The 21,234-nt window shown below is 49.0% G+C and overlaps 3 protein-coding genes across 4 annotated transcripts; 2 read left to right on the top strand and 1 right to left on the bottom strand.

Annotated features, from left to right (window-relative positions):
- Nucleotides 1-1,047: 1,047 nt before the first annotated feature.
- Nucleotides 1,048-16,568, top strand: LOC108162515. 2 transcript variants are annotated; one of them, XM_017297296.2, is made up of 10 exons: nucleotides 1,048-1,729; nucleotides 1,790-2,048; nucleotides 3,247-3,392; nucleotides 3,457-3,813; nucleotides 3,877-4,117; nucleotides 4,184-5,290; nucleotides 5,356-7,868; nucleotides 7,926-10,217; nucleotides 11,584-15,607; nucleotides 15,665-16,568. In XM_017297296.2, exons 1-10 carry the CDS (start codon nucleotides 1,463-1,465, stop codon nucleotides 16,093-16,095), a joined length of 11,637 nt encoding a protein of 3,878 aa, XP_017152785.1. In that variant the 5' UTR covers nucleotides 1,048-1,462; the 3' UTR covers nucleotides 16,096-16,568. The 2 variants fall into 2 exon arrangements, with proteins under 2 accessions (XP_017152785.1, XP_033249812.1); XM_033393921.1 differs by lacking the exons at nucleotides 1,048-1,729; nucleotides 1,790-2,048 and adding an exon at nucleotides 2,576-2,624.
- LOC108162516 (nuclear transcription factor Y subunit B-1) lies at nucleotides 16,215-17,470 on the bottom strand. The gene is made up of 3 exons (XM_017297297.2): nucleotides 17,321-17,470; nucleotides 16,945-17,252; nucleotides 16,215-16,884 (listed from the first exon to the last, which is right to left on the bottom strand). The coding sequence occupies exons 1-3, from the start codon at nucleotides 17,391-17,393 to the stop codon at nucleotides 16,795-16,797; spliced, it is 471 nt and encodes a 156-aa protein (XP_017152786.1). The 5' UTR covers nucleotides 17,394-17,470; the 3' UTR covers nucleotides 16,215-16,794.
- Nucleotides 17,471-17,905: 435 nt separating this feature from the next.
- On the top strand, nucleotides 17,906-21,212 carry LOC108163532. Its single transcript, XM_017298885.2, has 7 exons — nucleotides 17,906-18,092; nucleotides 18,248-18,369; nucleotides 18,460-18,684; nucleotides 18,750-19,278; nucleotides 19,344-20,132; nucleotides 20,204-20,622; nucleotides 20,684-21,212. The coding sequence occupies exons 1-7, from the start codon at nucleotides 17,984-17,986 to the stop codon at nucleotides 21,047-21,049; spliced, it is 2,559 nt and encodes an 852-aa protein (XP_017154374.1). The 5' UTR covers nucleotides 17,906-17,983; the 3' UTR covers nucleotides 21,050-21,212.
- Nucleotides 21,213-21,234: the final 22 nt, after the last annotated feature.

Below are 21,234 nucleotides of genomic sequence, written 5' to 3'. Positions count from 1 at the left end.
CGGAATATCAAAACTGAGCAATACCAACGATTCTCTTACGGAGTATCAAAATTGAGCAATAAGAACGATTTTTCTCTTAAGTCTTATTAAATTTTTTTTAGGGTCACTCTTCGCTAAAACTTTTCTTTAGACTAAATCCAACTAAAGCAAGAGTTTAAAATAAACCAGCCAAGTGGAAAATAGATTCATTAATTGTATGAAATTATGTGGGCATAGCTGGGCGTTCTTTCTAGCTAGTAATATTCGACGGAATATCAAAATATAGCAATATGAACGACTATCCTCTTGGTTTGTTTTGTTTTCCCGTTTTCGCTAAAACCTTTTTTTTTTGTTTGACGTATTTCGCTAAAACCTTTTTAACGCAAAATCCAATAAAAGCAAGTATTAAGAATGAGCCAGTTAAGTGGAAAAATTATTCATCAATCGTATAAAACTATGTGGGAATGGCTAAATGTTCTATATAGCTAATAATATTCGACGGAAAATCAAAATTGAGCAAGATGGTTTCCAATCCTTGAAGGAGAACGATTAACCTACTATAAGCCATGGGGGTATTTCAATTTTCCACCGAATATAACTAAAATTTAATAATGTTAGCTCAGTTCAGGTGAAAGATATAGTGTTTCTTTTTTTAAGTTCAGAGGAAAGATGGCATGAATCTACAAGAAGAATTAACAATCGTTAATATTTTCCGCCATTTACCTCAAGTAGTTTAACTATTTAAATAGAGGGGGCTTAAGTGGGCTAGGTACGGTTTTTCATCCTACGAGACGCTATATTGTTGTTGAGGAACCAAAATTGGGGCAAAAAAATCTAAGTCAAGTATTTCAAATAAGCCATTCATGTAAAAAATAGATTCATTAATTGGATAAAATTATGTGGGCAGGGCTGAGAGATCTATCTAGCTTGTAATATTCGACGGAATATACAAGTCGAGGAATATAGAATTTGAATTCGTCAGTATATTTACGGTATATTTAAAGTGAGACGGTATATTTTGGTATATTTCTGAGGTTCGGACGGTATATTTTAACAATAAATCCGCGGTCACACTGACTGGCAGTGTCTCGGCGCGTTAAAAAACAAACGGAAAATATGGTTTTTTAACCATTTAAAAACCAGTGCGCGCCTTGAATATCTTAAAATTCTAACTGCCCGAGCGCAAGTAAGATGGCAATGTGTAAGGTGCCACATAGTTGAGTGCACATGAAGAACGGCAAACGACCAATAACAATAATGACATTTCGATACATACACACAGACGCGGAAGGTTGAAGAAGAAAAAAAAACTGGTATATAAAAGACGCCAATAGAGCGTGCAAAAAAGAGAGGATACGCGCTCGCCCCAAAAACACGGGGCCAATTCCTGTCCTGTCTTGTCCTGTCCTGTCCTGTCCCTGCACTGAAGGACCTGCATAAATCCGATTTGCATTGCCATAGAAGGATTGAAATACCGTCCGTAATGTCACAGCATAATCCACATTCCCATCCGCACTACCATCAGACACAACACCACAACCATCAGCAGTTTCAGCAGCAGCAACAACAACAACAGCCACACAGCAATTGGTACTCACATGTTGCTTCCTACCCGCCGCCGCCACCCCAGTACCATGCATCGGCTACCTCCGCATTTGGCGCCACCTCCACACCGCTATCGAACGATATATATAGGAACTTTGGTCGTACCGACAACAATGATTCCCCAAGCTTTGGCAACCGGAATTCGGTGAGTTCTAATTTCAATTCCGATTTCCGTAACTTCGACAACAACCATCGTGGCCCACAGTCAAACACCAACTTCGGCGACAACAATGGGCGTTACTTCAATGATGCCCCACAAGATTATTATGTGGCCAACTTTATTGACAATTATCGCGGTGGCCCGAGGTCGCAAAACTTTGGGGATCAGCGTTCCTCCTATATGGGACATGATATAATGTCCGGCACATATTATCCGTACATAAAAAGCGAACCCATGGAGTCAGCGTATCAGCAGCCACAGAATCCGATGGCCCCGCCCCCAGCGCCAGATATGATAATAAAATGTGAGTAAAAACTATAGAGAACTCTTAGGGAATCCTTAACGGTATTATAGGGGAGAGAAAATACAAGATATTCCGAACAATCTTGAGCGCAAAATCCATTTTCATATGGATACACACACATAAACACACACAGATTACTCGTACTTTAGGGGGCCATTTTTCCTATAAGTAGTCGTAATTTCAGCTCCATTTTGGCGTCGGAATCAATAAAACGTTTGGCGTTTGGTTGAGTTTCGCTGAGGTTTTTGCGCGTTGTTTCGTTCGGTTTGTTCGGTTGTTCGGTTTCGGTTCAGTCACTCGTCTACTTACGGACGGGGTCTCTGTATCTCTGTTTGCTTCGTTCTGTGCCTCTGTGTGTCTGTCCCCGAGTTCTGTCTGTCTTTCTGTCTGTATGTATCTCTATTTAGCAAATGTATACTCTCCACCTCCGTATAGAGATGCTTTATAGTATTACCGGCCCAGCAGTACCTAGCAGTATGGCACGGAGAATTCTCAATATTAAAAGTATGCACATAGATATCTTTTGCTCTCTGAAATGAGGAATGGAATTGAAATGGGTTGAGGTTGTGTCTCTGTGTAAGTCTTGGTGCAGCAGCTCTTTCAAGTCGGATTCTTATGTAAGACTAACCTATAATATTGTTACCGCATCTCTCCTCTCCCCCAACCGTCGTTTCCTACCTATCAATAACCATTTGGGCGGGGCATCAGCCATAATTGATGGACAAACAGAGAAAATGTTGTCATTAGGGATGCATCAAATCGTATGTGAATTCAAAGATTTTCGGATTAAAGATATCATCGCTGATTTAATAGAAGAAAAAATAGAATTAATAGTTTCTAGAAATTTCTATGCAAAATCATTGTAAGAGAATTGATTTGCAGTTAAATTTATATTTGTAAGGGAGAGTTATTGGCTTATTTGTGGCTACCATAGAAACCGAAAACAAAAGGTACAGACATTTTTCTTGTGCGATATTTCTACTTATTATTTCTTATTTATTTCTTAAGTATATTTTACAAGAAATCCTATTAGAAAGTGAATACAATCAAATAAGAAATAAAGTATTCTCTATAATCTCTGTAGCGGAACACACGAAAAATGTGCTTCTTATTATAAATTTTAAAAAAGAATTCTTTAAAGAAGTACACCGAATCGAATAAGAAATAAACGAATCTGTATTCTCTATACTTACCCTAGCGGAACCCATGGATGAACATCCCTACAAGTCCAACTATATTGATGACAATACGCCCTTTGCTGATTTTAACAAGTTCAACGAATTCAGCGGCGATATGCTAAGCCCCAAAGTCGAGCTAACCGTCAAGGATGAGACCTACGGAAAGGTTGGTTTATTATTTATTATTTATTTATTTCATATTCATACCTACCTTATATCTATCATTATAGACTTCCAGCAGCAACATCAGCAGCAGCTTTGCACGCCGAAAAGCCCAGCAACAGCAAACGACAGATCGTTCGGCGGAGAGTCTGCCCATCTGCCAGCGCTGCAAGGAGGTCTTCTTCAAGAAGCAATCCTATCTGAGGCATGTGGCCGAGAGCAGTTGTGGCATTCAGGAGTACGATTTCAAGTGCAACATATGCCCCATGTCCTTCATGACCACTGAAGAGCTGCAGCGCCACAAGCAACTGCATCGTGCGGACAAGTTCTTCTGCCACAAATACTGCGGCAAGCATTTCGATACGATAGCCGAGTGCGAATCGCACGAGTACATGCAGCACGAGTATGAGAGATTTGTTTGTAATGTGAGTAGACGCGCCCTCCAGAGGGTATCCAATATTCGATATATTTAATGGGTATTCCTGCAGATGTGCTCTGGAACCTTTGCCACGCGGGAACAGCTGTATGCCCACTTGCCGCAGCACAAGTTTCAGCAGCGTTACGACTGTCCCATCTGCCGTTTGTGGTATCAAACAGCCGTCGAATTGCATGAGCATCGACTGTCGGCTCCATACTTTTGCGGCAAGTACTATACCAATCAACAGCAGCAGCTTGCTACGAACCAGGGGAATTACAAGCTGCAGGACTGCCATATGGCCACCATGGAAAGCAAGTTGACCAGAAGATTAAAGCCTTAAAGTGACTGTATTACTAAAATGTCTGCTCTTGTTACAGTACCCACAGCACCACTGCACAAGGCAACGCCTTCCAATGCCTCAGCCTTGCCAGCCACAGCTGCCTTGAGCTCTCTGTTGCAACAGCGCCAGGCAAATGCCGATGGGACAGCGGCCATGTTTGCTGCGGCCTCCTCTTCCTCCGCCTCGCTGAAGAGCGAGGTGAGCGTGAAGCTAGAGCGTAGCTACAGCAATTCCACCAGCGAGTCCTCGTACAGCCATCAGGACAACAGCAGCTACAACAATGCCTATGGCAGCGACAGCTCCATCCATGGCGGAGCACTGGCCGGACCACAGGCTCACTCCTCAACGCTGGACGACTCGGAGGATGCCCTGTGTTGTGTGCCCCTGTGCGGCGTCAGAAAAAGCACCAGTCCAACGCTACAGTTCTTTACGTTTCCAAAGGATGAAAAGTATCTGAATCAGTGGCTGCACAACCTCAAGATGTTCCACATACCAGCGGCGAGCTATGCGACATTTCGAATCTGTAGCATGCACTTCCCGAAGCGTTGTATCAATCGGTATTCGCTGTGCTATTGGGCGGTGCCCACCTTCAATCTGGGCCACGACGATGTGGCCAATCTGTACCAGAACCGTGAGTTAACCAACACTTTTACCACTGGAGAGGTGGCGCGCTGCAGCATGCCGCACTGCACCAGCCAGCGGGGGGAGAGCAATCTGAAGTTCTACAATTTCCCCAAGGACATCAAGAGCCTGATCAAGTGGTGCCAGAACGCCCGCCTGCCAGTGCAGGCCAAGGAGCCGCGTCACTTTTGCAGCCGACACTTTGAGGATCGCTGCATTGGCAAGTTCCGACTGAAGCCGTGGGCCGTGCCCACCCTCCATCTGGGAGCGCAGTACGGCAAGATCCATGACAATCCCAAGAATTTGTATGTGGAGGAGAAGCGCTGCTGCCTGAACTTTTGTCGCCGCAGCCGCTCTTCGGACTTTAACATGTCGCTGTATCGTTTCCCCAGAGACGAGGTGCTCCTGCGACGTTGGTGCTATAATTTAAGGCTGGATCCGGGCGTGTATCGTGGCAAGAATCACAAAATATGCAGTGCGCATTTTATCAAGGAAGCATTGGGTCTAAGAAAGCTGTCGCCAGGTGAGTTAAGGGGTGATATATATTCAGTGAGTACCCCTCTTAAAGCACTCCTTCCTGTTCCGTAGGTGCCGTTCCCACATTGCATTTGGGTCACAATGACACCTTTAATATCTATGAGAACGAACTGTGGCCACCGCCATCTCCCACTGGACAACATGGCGGCAGTCACCAGCTTCTCCAGCAACAACAGACGTCGCAGCAGCTGTCGCATCATCACTCGTCCCTGCAGAATCAGCATCAGCCCATGCATAGCAAATCCTATCAACGCCATTCGGCGGCCTCCACTTCCTCCTCCGCCAGTTCGGCCTCTCATTATGTGGACCCCGAGATGAGTGCCTCGTACTTGAACCTGTCTGCGGGAGGCTCCTCCGGCGGGATGAATGCCAGCGACTGCATGGATGTGTGCTGCGTGCCAAGCTGCGAGAGCAAGCGGCACAACAGCGAGAACATCACATTCCACACGATACCGCGCAGGCCAGAGCAGATGCGCAAGTGGTGCCACAATCTGAAGATACCCGAGGATAAGATGCACAAGGGCATGAGGATTTGTAGCCTGCACTTTGAACCCTATTGCATTGGCGGCTGCATGCGTCCGTTCGCCGTGCCCACACTCCATTTGGGGCACGAGGATGAAGACATTCACCGCAATCCGGATGTGATCAAGAAGCTGAACATCCGAGAGACCTGCTGTGTGGCCGTGTGCAAGCGGAATCGCGACAGAGACCATGCCAACCTCCATCGTTTCCCCAGCAATGTGGCGCTGCTCACCAAGTGGTGTGCGAATCTGCAGCGGACAGTACCCGATGGCAGCAAACTCTTCAACGATGCCATCTGCGAGGTGCATTTTGAGGATCGTTGTCTGCGCAACAAGAGACTGGAGAAGTGGGCTGTGCCCACTCTGATCCTCGGCCACGAGGACATTGCCTATCAGCTGCCGACCCCCGAGCAGGTGGCCGAGTTCTATGCCCGTCCTACGGCCCCCAACAATGGCGAGGAGCAGGGCGAGTGCTGTGTGGAGACGTGCAAGCGGAACCCGAGTGTGGATGACATCAAATTGTATCGTCCGCCGGAGGATACTTCGGTGCTGGCCAAATGGGCGCACAATCTGCAAACGGAGGCCGCTGTCCTCACGAACATGCGGATATGCAATCTGCACTTTGAGGCCCACTGCATTGGCAAGCGGATGCGTCCGTGGGCCATACCCACGCTCAATCTGGCTGGAAACATTGAGAATCTGTACGAGAATCCCGAGCATTCGATGCTGTACAAGCGAAGGACGCACATCAAACAGAAGGTTCCGGTGACAAAGCCCACGTGGGTGCCTCGCTGCTGTCTGCCGCACTGCCGCAAGGTGCGTGCCCTTCACAATGTCCAGCTGTATCGCTTCCCCAAGCTTAATCGCTCGACGCTGGCCAAGTGGGCACACAATCTGCAGGTGCCGCAGGTGGGAAGTGCCCAGCGGCGGGTCTGTTCCGCCCACTTTGAGCCGCATGTTTTGAGTAAAAAGTGCCCAGTGCCGCTGGCCGTGCCCACATTGGACTTGAACTCCCCCGCTGGCCACAAGATCTACCAGAATCCGGCCAAGCTGAAGGCCAACAAGCTGTGCCTGCAGCGGGTATGCATTGTGGAGAGCTGCAGGAAGACCAGAGCCCAGGGCGTGCAGCTTTTCCGTCTGCCCCACAGCCCCACGCAGCTGAGGAAATGGATGCACAATATACGGACACGCCCAAGGGCGGCCATGAGGAGCCAGTATCGTGTCTGTTCGCGACACTTTGAGACGCACTCCTTCAACGGTCGAAGGCTGAGCGCCGGGGCCATTCCCACTTTGGAGTTGGGACATGACGACGATGATATCTTCCCGAATGAAGCGCAGGCCTTTGCCGATGAGCACTGCGCTGTGGAGGGCTGTGAATCGTCGAAGGAACAGCCCGAGGTGCGGCTCTTCCGCTTCCCCACGGACGACGACGACATGCTGTGGAAGTGGTGCAACAACCTCAAGATGAATCCCGTCGACTGCATCGGTGTGCGGATCTGCAACAAACATTTCGATGCCGATTGCATTGGACCCAAACATCTGTATAAGTGGGCCATACCCACGATGCTGCTCGGCCACGATGATTCCCAGATCGAGCTCATACTCAACCCCAAGCCGGAGGAACGCTACGTGGATCCCGTGTTCAAGTGCATTGTCCCAACCTGCGGGAAGACTCGCCGCTTTGATGAGGTGCAAATGAACAGCTTCCCCAAGGATGCGGATCTGTTTCAGCGCTGGCGCCACAACCTCCGTCTGGAGCATCTGTGCTTCAAGGAGCGCGAGAAATACAAGATCTGCAATGCGCATTTCGAGGACATGTGCATTGGCAAGACGCGTCTGAACATTGGTTCCATACCCACTCTGGAGCTGGGCCACGAGGAAACGGAGGATCTGTTCAAGGTGAATCCGGAAGATCTGCAGAGCAATCTGTTTGGGCGTCCCCGTCGGCTGCTAAGAGGGATGAACAATGTGACCATCAAACAAGAGTTGCCAGAGACGGAGGAGCAGGACATAAAGCCCGACATAAGGACCAACTTTACACAGGTTAAAACTAGGAATGAATCTCGTAATTCTTTTGGCTTAAACTCCCTTTGCTTGCAGGTAAAGATTAAGAAATCTCTGGGGGATATTAAGTGCTGTGTGCACACGTGTGGGCGCAGTCGTTTGGAGCATGGGGCACGTCTCTTTCCCTTCCCCACGGGCAAGCAACAACACCTCAAGTGGCGCCACAATCTGCGCCTGGAGCCCGACGAAGTGGACAAAACCACGCGCGTCTGCAGCGCACACTTCAACAGGCGCTGCATCGATGGAAAGCATCTTAGGGGATGGGCCATGCCCACACAGCAGTTGGGCCACCAAGAACAGCCTATATACGAGAATCCCAAAAATATACCCGGCTTCTTTACGCCCACCTGTGCGCTGGGCCACTGCCGCAAGCGGCGGAGCATTGACAATGACTTGCGCACGTATCGTTATCCGCGGAGCGAGGATCTCCTCGAGAAGTGGCGCGCTAATCTCGGACTATCGCTGGATCAGTGTCGTGGCAGGATCTGTGCGGATCACTTTGAGCCGCAGGTGAGGGGAAAACTGAAGCTGAAGACGGGAGCAGTACCCACGCTAAAACTGGGCCATGAGGAGGCTTTGATGTACGACAATGAGGCTATAAAGGCTGGAGTGGCCGAGGAGGAGGTTTGCAGTCCGCCGGCGTCGCCTCTGGTGACACCCAAAACGGAAGTTCTGGACGAAGAGGAGCGCGAGGATGATGAGGAGGAGGAGGAGAACCCCGAAGAAGAGCAGCAGGAAAACCATGATGAGGAGAAGGATGAACACGAGGATGACACGCCCGAGGGAGCAGAGCAGCTGGGCGATGAGGATGACGACGAGGATCCAGGCAACTATTTTGATCCGTTGGAGCTGGTGGAGACGTATGCAGAGCATCCCAGCGATGATGACAACAGCCACGAGGAAGCAGACGATGCCAGAGAGGAGGATGAGGAGGAAGAGGAGGAGGCAGAAACTCTCTTGCCTGATACACCACCCAACATAGCAGCAGCAGCAGTCCTTCGCGTGCCGAAACCATGGGAAAGGCCTCTCGCAGTAGTGCCTCGCCGAGAGAAGCGTCCAAATAACGTGGATCCCATCTGCTGCCTTAAGCACTGCCGCAAGGAACGCTCTGCCATGTATCTGCTGAGCACATTTGGCTTTCCCAAGGACCAGCAGCTGCTGCTCAAGTGGTGCGCCAACCTCCAAATGGATCCCTCGAGCTGCATTGGTCGCGTCTGCATCGAACACTTCCAGTCGGAGGTTCTGGGCACGCGAAAACTCAAACAGAATGCGGTGCCCACCCTCAATGTGGGTCACGATGTGCCACTGCGCTACAGCTGCAACGGCCAAGAGAGGCGTCAGGCAGCAGCGGCGGCAGCCACGAGCAGCTTCCCCGACGAAATGCCACAGCATTCGGTTTTTCGGCTTTGGAGCCTGAAACACTGCCGCAAGAGGAAAGTGTCGGAGAGTCCAGCTCCAGCTCCAGCAGCGATCAAGAAGGAGGAGCAGATGCAGATGGAGATGGAGGTGGAGACTAAGCCAAAGATATGCTGCCTCTCCAGTTGTGGCAATGTGGAGGGCTACGGCCCGGGCGGGCACTTTCAGCCGCTGCCCCAGGAACAAAGGATGCTGAAAAAATGGCAGCATAACCTGAAGCTACCATCTGTCAATCCCGACTCGGATCTTCGTGACTTTCGCCTGTGCATGGAGCACTTTGAGCCGCATCAAATCGAGAACGGAGCCCCAGTGAAGATGGCAGTTCCGACCCTCAAGCTTGGGCACTCCAGTCCGAATATCTTTAAGAACAGGGAGAGCACGCTGCCGGGATGCCTGTGGCCCTCGTGTCCGCCCAATCGAAAGATCTGCTACGATCTGCCCGACAATGAGGCCGTTCGAGCGGCCTGGCTGTCGTATGTGCGGCTGCCGCCGGACAGCCAGGGGCGTCTGTGTGGCCTGCACTTTCTTCAGCTGTACGAGGAGGTGGATCTGCCAGGAGATGTACCCGAAACGGTGCTCGAGCGACTGCAGGGTATCTACGATCAGGCCTCCATCTCGTTGAAGTTTCAGTGCTCGGTGCAGGGATGTGGCTCCAAGTACAAGCAGGACACGCATTTGGCAAAGCTGCCACGGGACGCGGAACTGCTTGCCAAGTGGCTGCACAACACCAGGATCACCTACGATCGCTCCTTGCATTTTAGCTACCGCATTTGTCTATTGCACTTTGAGGCGTTCTGCTTGAATGGCGTGCGCCCGCAGACCTGGGCCATACCTACGCTCCAGCTAAATCACGACGGGGAGATCTACCAAAATACCGTCAAGCAGGAGATCCCAGAGATGCCCCTGAAGCAGGTATGTTAAAGGCGAAAAGTGGCTCTTGGGTGATCTTTATTTGGCCGTATTTATAACTGGGGCTGGGGCACACTATTACAGGTAACTGAATCGATGCGGTGGGTGGGTGTTATTCCGTATTCGCGTCGTTCACTCAGTTAGAATCAGCGTCTCAGCTTCTCATTAAATTGAATCGCTTGCCAAAAACGGACTGAACGAAGCAGGTATCTTAATTTGTATACCCGCTACTCAAATGAATAGAGGTATATTAGGTTTGTGATGAAAAGGGTTGTTTGTAACGTCCAGAAGGAAGCGATTCTGACCCCATAAAGTATATATTTTATTGATCAGCATCAGTAGCCGAGTCGATAGAGCCTTGTCTATCTGACCGTCTGTCTGTCTGTACGTCCCTATGAGCGCCTAGTGGTCGGAGATTATAAGAGCTAGAAAACTTCTGTGACAACAACAAATCACGAAAATCTATGGCATCCACATTTTTGAAGTCAGAAGAAAATCAAAAACACAGAATTTCAGAGAATGTCCGTGTCTTCTAAACTGCAGAATCTGAACCAGATCGTATAATTATTATACCCAGAACGAAGACGAACGAATTTCATTCTCTCCCGCTCTGTCTCTCTCCAACACACACGTTTCATGTTCGGCTTTGCCTGTCACTTAAATGAGCGCTTAGATCTCAGAGACTATAAGAGCTAGAGCAATCAAGTTTGGTATCCACACTCCTGTGATATCGTTCCTGCACAAGTGTATTTCAAAATTTCGCCCCACCCCCTTGCGCCCCCGGGATTTTTATTATAACCAAATGGAACAAATCTATTTGATCTGGCTACGCAGAGCCCTACAGATTTTTCTGTCTCTCTCGCACACACCCCTTGTCGTTCAAAGTTAGCGCCGTCTGGCGGAAGAGAGCCATACTGACTATATATCGGATTCCCCCTCGTTTTTATTGTGTCAAATCCGAAAATATCGGTTTTTCGCTCTCGGTCACTCTTTATTTGATTTTCTAGTAGATAGAATGAGCAAGAAGAAGAATGTGCGTAGCCGAAGGCACACAAAGTCCGTATTATGTTCCGAGTCATTTCAAAGACTTCAATCCGCCGTATTTTTAGTGATTCGGGGAGATCCGAAGGGTGACTAAAGGCAGGAATCGTAAAGATCGAAAGCATTCAAGAGGCATGATTATAGCTGCGATTTTACGCATACAATACTGTGGATTCAGGCAGGAAGAGTACGAGTACGTAATCTTATTCTAATGTGATCCTAAATGAACTTTAAATGACAATGGGCTTCTCCTACTCTAATACACAGGAGGGGGTGATGGATGGACTGTATGTTATATGGCTATATGTTATTTATTTATACTACACAGGAGATCCTTGAGAATCCCGTGAAGCAGGAGAAATCGCACTGTGGCAGCATCTCCAGCCTGAGTCTCTCCATCCCCCTGCACATAAAGACGGAACAGGGTCCTGTCCTGCGACCTCGAGGCACTTGGGGCACCTCTTCTCAGAGCAGTCCCTGCCTGAGCGCCAGCTCCAGTCCCCGCCTGAAAAACAGAATCTGCTGCGTCTCCGAATGCGGAGAGTACGCCAGATCCCAGCGGCTGTACCGCTTTCCCACAGCCGAACCCGCACTGCTCAAGTGGCTGGTTAATACCCAGCAAAAACCGGGACTCGTGGACATCCAGAACCTGTTTGTGTGCCAGCTTCACTTCGAGGCGGACGCCATTAACCAAACGCAGCTCAGGAGCTGGGCCGTGCCCACACTGAGGCTGGGTCACGATGGGCATGTCATACCAAATGCCAGACACAATGGGAACATAGCCAACAGCCAGGAGACGGAGCAGGCAATGGAGTTCATTCGGGCCAACTACTGCGCCGTGTTGAGCTGCTTTCAGCCGAAAGGAGATGGTGTGCGCTTCTACAAGTATCCCAGCGACATTGCCATGGCGCGGAGGTGGGCCACGAATCTCAAGCATCGCTCCATGCAGGCCAGCAGTCATGGCTTCCTGGTTTGCCAGTCCCACTTTGCAGCCGACTGTTTTGATCCGGAGACGGGAGACCTGCGCGAGGACGCCGTACCCGTGGCCACACTCGCAGGGAACGTGAAAACAGAGGGCCTGCTGCTCCGTTGTCTGGTAAGGGGTTGCTCTACGGATAACTCTGAAAAAGGACTGCTGTTCAAGGTGCCAAAAAAGAATCGTGTACGGGATGTGTGGGCCCACAATCTGTGGATGCATCCGATAGAGCTGATGGGCGAGCACTACATCTGCGATCGACATTTCGAGGCGCATTGCGTGAATGAACACAAATTGCTGCACGCCGGCTCAGTGCCAACCCTCCACCTGGGACACAGCGAGCCGCTTGAACTACTGCCCAATCCCCAGACCTTCCAGGACTGCCCTGAGGAGTGCGAGTGCTGTGTGCCCGGCTGTGGACGCACCAATCGGAAGGAGGAGGATCTGCAGTTTAGCAAATTTCCCAAGTGGCGAGTCCTGTATGAAAAGTGGCTGCACAACTTCCGCCTCGAAGTGCCCAAGGAGCAGCGCATCGGGACGCTGAGAGTGTGTCACATGCACTTTGAGGAGAGCTGCCACGATGGCCAGAACGTGCGCAGGGGAGCTATGCCCACCCTAGAGCTGGGACACTCGCATCCAGACATTTATCGCTCCGACAAGGGGTCGCTGTGGAAGAAGGTTCACAAGAGATTCACCGATTGTTGCTATCCCGATTGCTACGAGGAGTGTCACAAGGCCAACACGAATCGCATGACCTACGATCTGCCCAGCGATGGGCCACTGCGTGAGTCCTGGCAGCAGCACATGGCTATCCCTGCCAGCGGTGAGGATGGCTCCTCAGTGCTAAAGCTCTGTGCCCTACACTACATCATGCTGTACGAGCACAGCGAACAGAGCTTCCCAGAACACGGACCGAATCTACTGCTGGACAAGAACTATGAGCACGCCCGTCAGTTGGCGTATCTGCGGCGCTTCTTGTGTGCGGTACAGGGCTGTCGTCATTTGCAGCCGCGGGATGGGGGTCCGATGCACGGCATACCCCGGCGGAGGGAGATCCTTCGGATGTGGGTGGAGAATGCCAAGCTGAAGCTGAACGAGCACGAAATTTACATGACGAAGCTGTGCAGCAAACACTTTGAGGCCCACTGCCTGTTCGAGGGCAAAAAATGCTATCCCTGGAGCGTGCCAACGCTCCATCTGCCAGAGGTGCAGCCCGGGCAGGTGCTCCATCAGAATCCCACCAAGGAGGAGTGGCAGGAAATGAAACAGAGAATGAAAGTTGAAGAGCAGACGCCGAAGACGGAAGACCAGGCAGATGGACTACTAATGGAACCCTATGTGAAGATGGAACCCCACGACGACGAGTCACAAACGGAGTCGGAATTGCTGATAAATGAGAGCACACTGGACTCTCAAGAACTCTCTCAAGACTTTCCAACACAAGAGCCAATGGAAATGCCCGCCCTGGAGGTGCTCTTAGAGGTGGGCCATATCGAGAAGCTGGATAGCTACGAGAAGAAGGAATACTCTGCGGATACCTCTACCAACACGTATGCTCCGAACAAACGTTTCCGCCATCAGTACAGTGCCCACAAGTGTAGTGTCGAGGGATGTCGCGTGTCGCTCGAGGACCTTGACGGGAATCTGAAGCTGCACAAGCTACCCAGCTCCACGGAGGCGGCCGGGAAGTGGCTGTACAACATTCAGGTGGAGATAGAGGATAAATGGCGGATACGCGTCTGCAGCCATCACTTCGACAGGCAGTGCCTCAATGGTTCGAGGCTTAGGAGGGGATCGATGCCCACTCTGCTGCTGGGGCCGCGTGTTCCAGAGGCCATCCATCAGAATGAGTTTGCGCAGCTGCAATTGGACGATGCGCCAGCCCAGAATGGCCATACATTGGAGCGATCCATTGGAAAGGTTGTGCAGATATGCGTTCCAAGTCCGTCGCCGCCGCGTAAGTCGAGCAAATTCTGCCAGATCGAGGGATGTCCGAACCATCTGACCAGCGAGAATATGACGCTACACAAGTTCCCGCACTCGTCGTGGATCTGCACCAAATGGCAGCACAACACACAGGTGCCATTCGATCCGGAGTACCGCTGGCGCTATCGCATCTGCAGCGCCCACTTCCATCCCGTGTGTATGGTCAATATGCGGCTGTTGCATGGCAGTGTGCCCACCCTGAAGCTGGGTCCACGGGCACCCGGCGAACTCTTTGACAGCGACTTTGAGGCCATAAACATAAAGATTGAAAAAATGGAGAAGATGGAGAGGAAATCAGAGGCTCAGAGAAGCACCACTGGAGATAGATATCCCACCATGCAGGCCATGGGGAAGAAGAAGTTCAAGACTGAGGAGCTGGAAGATGGAATGGAGGAGGAGGATGACATGCTCTGCCTGGAGCCAGAGATGCAGCTATACGAAGATCAGGAAGAACAGCAACAGAAGCCAAAGATAAATCTTGGAGTCCCCAATGGCGGCTGGAAAACGGAACTCCGTTTGCCATCGAAGGGTAGGGTGGCGTTCAATCCGGTGAGATCTGGCTACGACAAGTGCTCGCTGATGCATTGCCAGCGCCAGAGATCGAAGCACGGCGTCCACATCTACAAGTTCCCCCGATCGGAGGAGCACCAACAGCGATGGATGCACAATCTGCGCATACGCTACGATGAGAAGCGCCCCTGGAAGTTTATGGTCTGCAGCGTGCACTTTGAACCGCATTGCATACGGCTGCGGAAGCTGCGTCCCTGGGCAGTTCCCACGCTAGAGCTGGGGGACAATGTGCCCGAGGACATCTATACGAACGAGCAATGCCAGATGTTTGCCAGTGGACAGGGAGGAGAGATCAATGGCATCGATAGCGATGAGGCGGAGGCGGAGCCGGAGGCAGAAGGGGAGAGCGATGGGAATGATGAGGATGGCCTGCTGGAGGACGAGGATGAGGAGACAGACGACCAGGAGCCCATCGCCAAGAAGCGTCGTCGCTCGCGGCTGGATGCAGTCTGGCCTCCCGGCCAGGCGCCACCATGGAAGGTGAAACAATGCTGTCTTCCCTACTGTCGCAGTCCTCGCGGCGAGGGCATCAAGCTGTTTCGACTGCCCAATAAAGTCAACTCCATCCGCAACTGGGAGATGGCCACGGGCATGAAGTTCAAGGAGTCGCAGCGCAACACGAGACTCATCTGCAGCCGCCACTTTGAGCCGGAGCTGATCGGAGTGCGTCGTCTGATGCGCAATGCCATTCCCACCAGGCATCTGGGACCCACGGGCGATGTAAAGCCAGTGATGGCTCCACCGACAGCTGGTCCCAAATGCTGTATGGCAGATTGTACCTATGATGTGGCGGATTTGAAGCTGCACAAGTTTCCCAGCAGTAAGTAAATATAGCAAATCCTGATGGTCCCCCGATCTTTATTTAATGTTTTTGCAGATCCCAAACTCCTGAGGAAGTGGTGCCAGGCATTAAGGGTCACGGATATGCAAAGGTATCGCGGCAAGCACATCTGCTCCGCCCATCTACCCGTCCACGAGGCCGTACAGTGCATTGTTTGTGGCGCGGACAAAGCACCCCTGCTGCCGATGCTTAATTTTCCCGCTAACCGGAATCAGCGCGCCAAATGGTGCTACAATCTGAAGATCGAAACGATACCCAAGTGGGACATATCCAAGCACATTTGCTGTAAACACTTTGAGCCATATTGCTTTGCAGAGGCGGGTTTCCTTAAGCCAGAGGCGGCGCCCACACTGCATTTGAATCACAATGATACAAATATATTCCTTAACGATTGTGCCATAAATCCTGCCTACAGTGTACGCGTGAAGGATGAGCCCATGGACAATCAGGTCCTGTCATTGGTGTAGAAACGAAACGAAACAGAACATGAAATCAGTTTCAACTAGTGTTTAGATGTAACATTTGATAGACATTACTCGTACATTTTGTGTACACCCAGTGGCCACCACACACATCACACATTGTCTAGTTTTCAATCGTGGATTTATTATCATTTAGTATTTCAATGCGTTATACATATATCTCGTGAAAGCGGGATGGAAATGGCAGATGGAAAGCAAAATGCCATAAAAACAAACAACACACAACACAAAACATGTTCCTTAAGTTATTCGTTATTAATTTTAATACATATACCACACACATTTTATTCTGTGAAAAATTGAGTTGTCATTTCCATATACAGATATATAAACTACTATGTAATACCTTTGAGCATATATGTATCGTATGTATGTATGTGTGTGTAAACCTGTAGTCGACCCCAACACAAATATTTGGTGTTTTTCTAAATACATATATATATATATATACATATATATCGTGGACAAAAAATGAAACTTTTAAGCTATGTAGTAAAGTAAAACTTGACTTGTGACTATGATCTGCGCTCCGCGGAAGGGGAATGGGGAGGCGTAAGGGAGTGATTGCATCCAAAAAGTGGCAACCGAATAATTGAATCAATCCTATGTGTATGTGTATCCCCCCGTGACACCCTGTTGTGGATAAAAAAAAACTACCTATAGTTACAAAAAGTACTGTAAAAGCTACGGCTTTGCACCCTCGTTTGTCGTGGAACCATCCTCGTTCTGGGCAAAGTTCGTGTCCATAAACAGATTCCGATCCGCTTTATTTGACTGCAACAGAGAAAACATCAATAAAGAAGTGGAGAAACAGAAATTATGGACCCCGCTTACCTCGCGGTACTTGTTTAAGTATATTTGCAACGGTTCCACATAGTTGTCGAAGCCCAGATTGCCAAAGGCCGCTATCAAATCATCCCCATTGACCGTCTTGCGATTCTCCGCTACACTACGCTCGATGGCCTCGCTGCTGATGAAGGATATGAACTCGGAGACGCACTCTTGGATGCACTCCCGTGCGTCTTTCGCGATTTTACCATTCTGCGGCACGGGTACCTTCATGATTTTGATAATATTGCAGATGGGCAGGAAGCGGTCCTGTTCCCGCAGCATAATTCCATTATCCTGTTTGTCCGATTCGTCTGTGGAAAGAAAAGCGATTTTGTACAAACTACAAGACAAAAGCATGCAAAAACAGACTCTCGCTTACCACCCGATGCCTCGTCCTCTTCCTTGACCATCATGTCAGTTATATATTGCTGGGAGTCCTCGCTATTGCTCATTTTCTAATTTTTCGTTTAAAAACTTCGATTTGTTTTCCTATTTACCTAAACGAGCTAGAGATGTGCTGGAACTATCGATTGGTTCACTTGATGGTTCTTTTTCAGTTCGAATCGCAACTGTCCGATAGACATGTACTCGATAGTACGGAATGATCGCTGAGGTATATTTTTTTGGCGTGTTGTAGATCACTCAAACAAAAAGAACTGCAAATTTTACGCCTTGATTTGACCATAATTAATAACCATACGCAAGTCTTTTTTAATTTTCGACACAATACAATAACAAGGAGCACTTAAAATTAGCATATCTTGTAGAAAATTGATTCATCAATCGGATAAAATTATGCGCTTAGGGCTGAGGGTCTTAGCTAGCTAGTAATCCTAGGCCGAATATAAAAAACGAGGAATATGATGGAACTTACAAAGAATTCGTCAGGATATTTACGGTATATTTTGAAATTTGTGACATAATTTCGGTATATTTCTGAGGGTCAGACCGTATATTTGATCGAGAAGTCCGTGGTCACACTGATGATCGCAGCGGTATATTTTTTGGCGTGTTGCATCCTCAAAAGCAAAAAGAACGGGAAATGCATGTGGATTTGAGCATAATTAAAGAGGAAATCGACATTGATGACACCACGATCAAGCTGGAGGGGGAAGATAATATGCCGGACGAGACAATGGATATTTCCTGTGGTAAGCAAAAGGCTTGCATTTAATTGCTTTGTGAGGGCGAGTGCGTTGGTATGTGTGCCTGTTGCTCTGAGATCCGCGTGTGTGCAAGTATGGGGCTGTTATTACGCAGCGTACCGTTAACTTTGGATGAATTTTTAATAATGCTGCCGTTCCAGCGAGTAGCGCCGTGAAAATACTTGAGGAGCATGCTAATATGATAACGGTACCACTCAGCGATGACAAATCGGAGGACGAGCTCAAGTTTATAGCCAGCTTGGGTACGCTGGATGCCCAACAGGTAAGCAGCAGCGGGACATATTCATACATATGTATGTATGTGTGTATGTAAATGGGAATAGAATACCAAATAATATGTCTCAAATTACAGTTATTCGCAGAATCGTCGCAGAATCAAAATGGCTGTCCATACGAGTGTCACATTTGCCATTTACAACTACCCACTGAACTGGAGATCAAGGCGCACTTTGTTAACCACCAGATGAACCGTCACTTCTGTCGCCATGGATGCGGTGCCTGGTGCGGCACGCTGGAATTGGTGCTGGAGCACGAATATCGCCAGCATTCCCAGGGAATATACACGTTCTGCTGCAGGGTGAGCGTTAACTACGATTCCATATTAAATTCCGCAGTAAATAAAAATACATTGAGTTCTTTCAGATCTGTGATTTAAGGGTTGATGGCGCCGATCGCTTGGCCAGCCATATGAAAAGCCACTGTTATGTAAATCGCTATGTCTGTGCCATATGCCGTCTTCCCTTTGAATCTCAGATGGGCCTTAACCTACACCGAAAGAACACCACCCAAGTCTGCGGGCAGGTGGACTATAATCAGAAAATCTCTACAACACCAGAGCTCGTGGCAGCCAAGGCCTCATCACCAGCTGATGCGCTATACGATGTGAAGGTCAAAGACGAACCGCTGGACGCAGATGAGATGGGGCCACACCCACAAAATGAAGCTGGTCTTCATATGTACATTAAAGACGAGCCCCTGGACGAGGAGATGCCCGACTTGTGTGACAGCATCAAGACAGACTCCAAAATGGCAAATCCCACAAAGAAGATGCCAGTGTCTTCGAAAGGATCGATCTGGGCAAGCCTACCCGTTGAGCTGAGGAACAAGCTGCGATTGCCTGCCTTGAAGCCCAAGCAAGAGATACAAACTACCCCTCGGCCACCATTCAAATGTAAGAGTCCCTATTAATGACTTATTCAATTTGATGTACATTAAGGAATGTTGTATTTCTTGCAGTTTCAAAATGGAATGGCCCACCAGCATCAAGTGCCACTTCTGGTGGAGTCCAGCGGAGTTTATTCAAAGTTTTGCCTAACGGCCAAAAAGTAAACGTCACGGATATGTTAAAGAAAGTCGCAAATTCTAAGACGACTATGCATGGAAAGCCCCCAATATCCCCTAATATACTGAAAGTATTGCCCAACAACTGCATGGTCATTAAATTGCCGCCAAATACAAAAATTGTAAAGCTGTCGAATCAGCCGAGTGCAGTTGCCACTGCAACGTCCCCACAGAACGTTGTTCAGTTGCCAGACTCGCTTACAATTAGCAAGATAACGCCAGAAGGAGCGACATCCCCCAATACGACTAGTCCAGTGGACTATAAACCTCTTCTTCCTCCCAGGGATCGCTGTTACTCCCTGAAGAATCGACCAGAATGTCAGGAATTGATTATAGAATTTCAAAATCAAATACGCTCCATTGAAAAAACGCTTCCCATTCCGGGAACAGTTTTACATTCAAGGGATAAAGAAACAAACGGACTAAACGCTGAACCAGTAGCCCCAGTGATTAGCCCATTGGCAGGCGAGCACTCGAATGTGGAAGTATATCTTAATCCCGGCGCCCATACGGTGATGGCGGAACTGCGGAAGAAATACCCGAACCACCGTTTCTTCTGGACTTGTCCCATCTGTACGCGCAGCTATGAGCAAGGCTCCGCATTTCGCAGGCATCTGGTCCAGGAGCATAAACTGAAGAGCGCCAACTTGTCAGAGCTAAAAGTAGATTTGAAGCCCGTAAGAAGTGAGTAAAATGCCCCTGCGGAATTTCCTATCAAACAACTTACATTATATAATTTATTCACGCCGAAACAGTGAGTCCAGATCAGCAAGTGGCAGCGGAAACTAATCTAGAACCGGAATCAAGTGGGACGGAGTCTGCTTCAGTGCGTGATTCAGTTTCGGAGATATCAAAGCCAGCAACTCCGATAAAAGAAATACCACCTTTGCTTAAATCCGCACCGACTCCAGCAATCAAAGCAGTACCATCAGAGTCCGAACCAAAGATATATACACTCAAGCCCCCACATGTAGATGACACAAAGCTATCGCAGTTCCAGTGCCCCACGTGCCTTAAAATCTTCACCACCCAGGGAGGCATGCGAATTCATATGTCCATCCACACGGGGGAAATGCCATACAAGTGCCAATATTGCGGAAAGCTCTTTCGGACTCCAGGTCAAGTGCGGGTGCACTTGCGCCGACACACTGGGGAGAAACCCTTCCAATGCGAGGTAAAATATAACACTATTTATTATTTTCTCCTTGAAATGTGATTTAATTGTGGGCCAACAGATCTGCGGACTGGATTTTACTCATCGAGAGACACTCATCTCTCACCTATCGCGCCATATTGGAATGAAGCGCTACAAGTGCTACGGCTGTGACAAGTACTTTGTTGTAGTTAGCGGACTTCGGGCCCATCGTCGCCTGCGGCCGGATACGTGTGGCAAGGTTAAGTTCACGGCCCGAGCCCATGGGCCTCGGGTGCGTGTCATAAAAGGGCAAGTTGTCTTTGAGCACCAGCCCATCTATAATGGCTACTTGCGCAGTGAAGATCCGCTCGATATATTGAAAGAGCGCGGCCAAATCGACTCAATTCCTTCGAACCAAGTCGAGAACAAGCCTGAAGCCGAAGCCAAAGCTGAGGGTCTAGATTAGTTGTTTTGTTTCTATTTCGTTTGTAAATTTCGTTATCATTTATAAACTTAAAATGTTTACATTTTCAAACAAAACCAATAAAAACAAACCAATTTATCCTGTACTGTACTGTTGTACACTCAGGTGCACAAATTGCTTGTAAATACGCTTAAGTCTCACTATACTTGACAGAGCTGTTGATCCTC

The sequence above is a fragment of the Drosophila miranda genome, chromosome 4, assembly GCF_003369915.1.
Source record: "Drosophila miranda strain MSH22 chromosome 4, D.miranda_PacBio2.1, whole genome shotgun sequence".
Taxonomy (NCBI): Eukaryota; Metazoa; Arthropoda; class Insecta; order Diptera; family Drosophilidae; genus Drosophila; species Drosophila miranda.
The sequence above is the reverse complement of the archived record's forward strand: the minus strand, read 5'-3'. Positions and strand labels throughout refer to the sequence as shown.

What these genes read in the sequence shown, in the direction of transcription:
- LOC108162515 (XM_017297296.2), top strand. Translation starts at nt 1,463, where the DNA reads ATGTCACAGCATAATCCACATTCCCATCCGCACTACCATCAGACACAA. An exon ending in GCTTTGGCAACCGGAATTCG is followed by an intron (nt 1,730 to 1,789) that starts GTGAGTTCTAAT and finishes CGTGGCCCACAG; the next exon opens with TCAAACACCAACTTCGGCGA. An exon ending in ATGAGAGATTTGTTTGTAAT is followed by an intron (nt 3,814 to 3,876) that starts GTGAGTAGACGC and finishes GTATTCCTGCAG; the next exon opens with ATGTGCTCTGGAACCTTTGC.
- LOC108162516 (XM_017297297.2), bottom strand. Translation starts at nt 17,393, where the DNA reads ATGAGCAATAGCGAGGACTCCCAGCAATATATAACTGACATGATGGTC. An exon ending in AGAGGACGAGGCATCGGGTG is followed by an intron (nt 17,253 to 17,320) that starts GTAAGCGAGAGT and finishes TTCTTTCCACAG; the next exon opens with ACGAATCGGACAAACAGGAT. An exon ending in ACTTAAACAAGTACCGCGAG is followed by an intron (nt 16,885 to 16,944) that starts GTAAGCGGGGTC and finishes TCTCTGTTGCAG; the next exon opens with TCAAATAAAGCGGATCGGAA.
- LOC108163532 (XM_017298885.2), top strand. Translation starts at nt 17,984, where the DNA reads ATGCATGTGGATTTGAGCATAATTAAAGAGGAAATCGACATTGATGAC. An exon ending in GACAATGGATATTTCCTGTG is followed by an intron (nt 18,093 to 18,247) that starts GTAAGCAAAAGG and finishes CTGCCGTTCCAG; the next exon opens with CGAGTAGCGCCGTGAAAATA. An exon ending in CCCTCGGCCACCATTCAAAT is followed by an intron (nt 19,279 to 19,343) that starts GTAAGAGTCCCT and finishes TATTTCTTGCAG; the next exon opens with TTTCAAAATGGAATGGCCCA.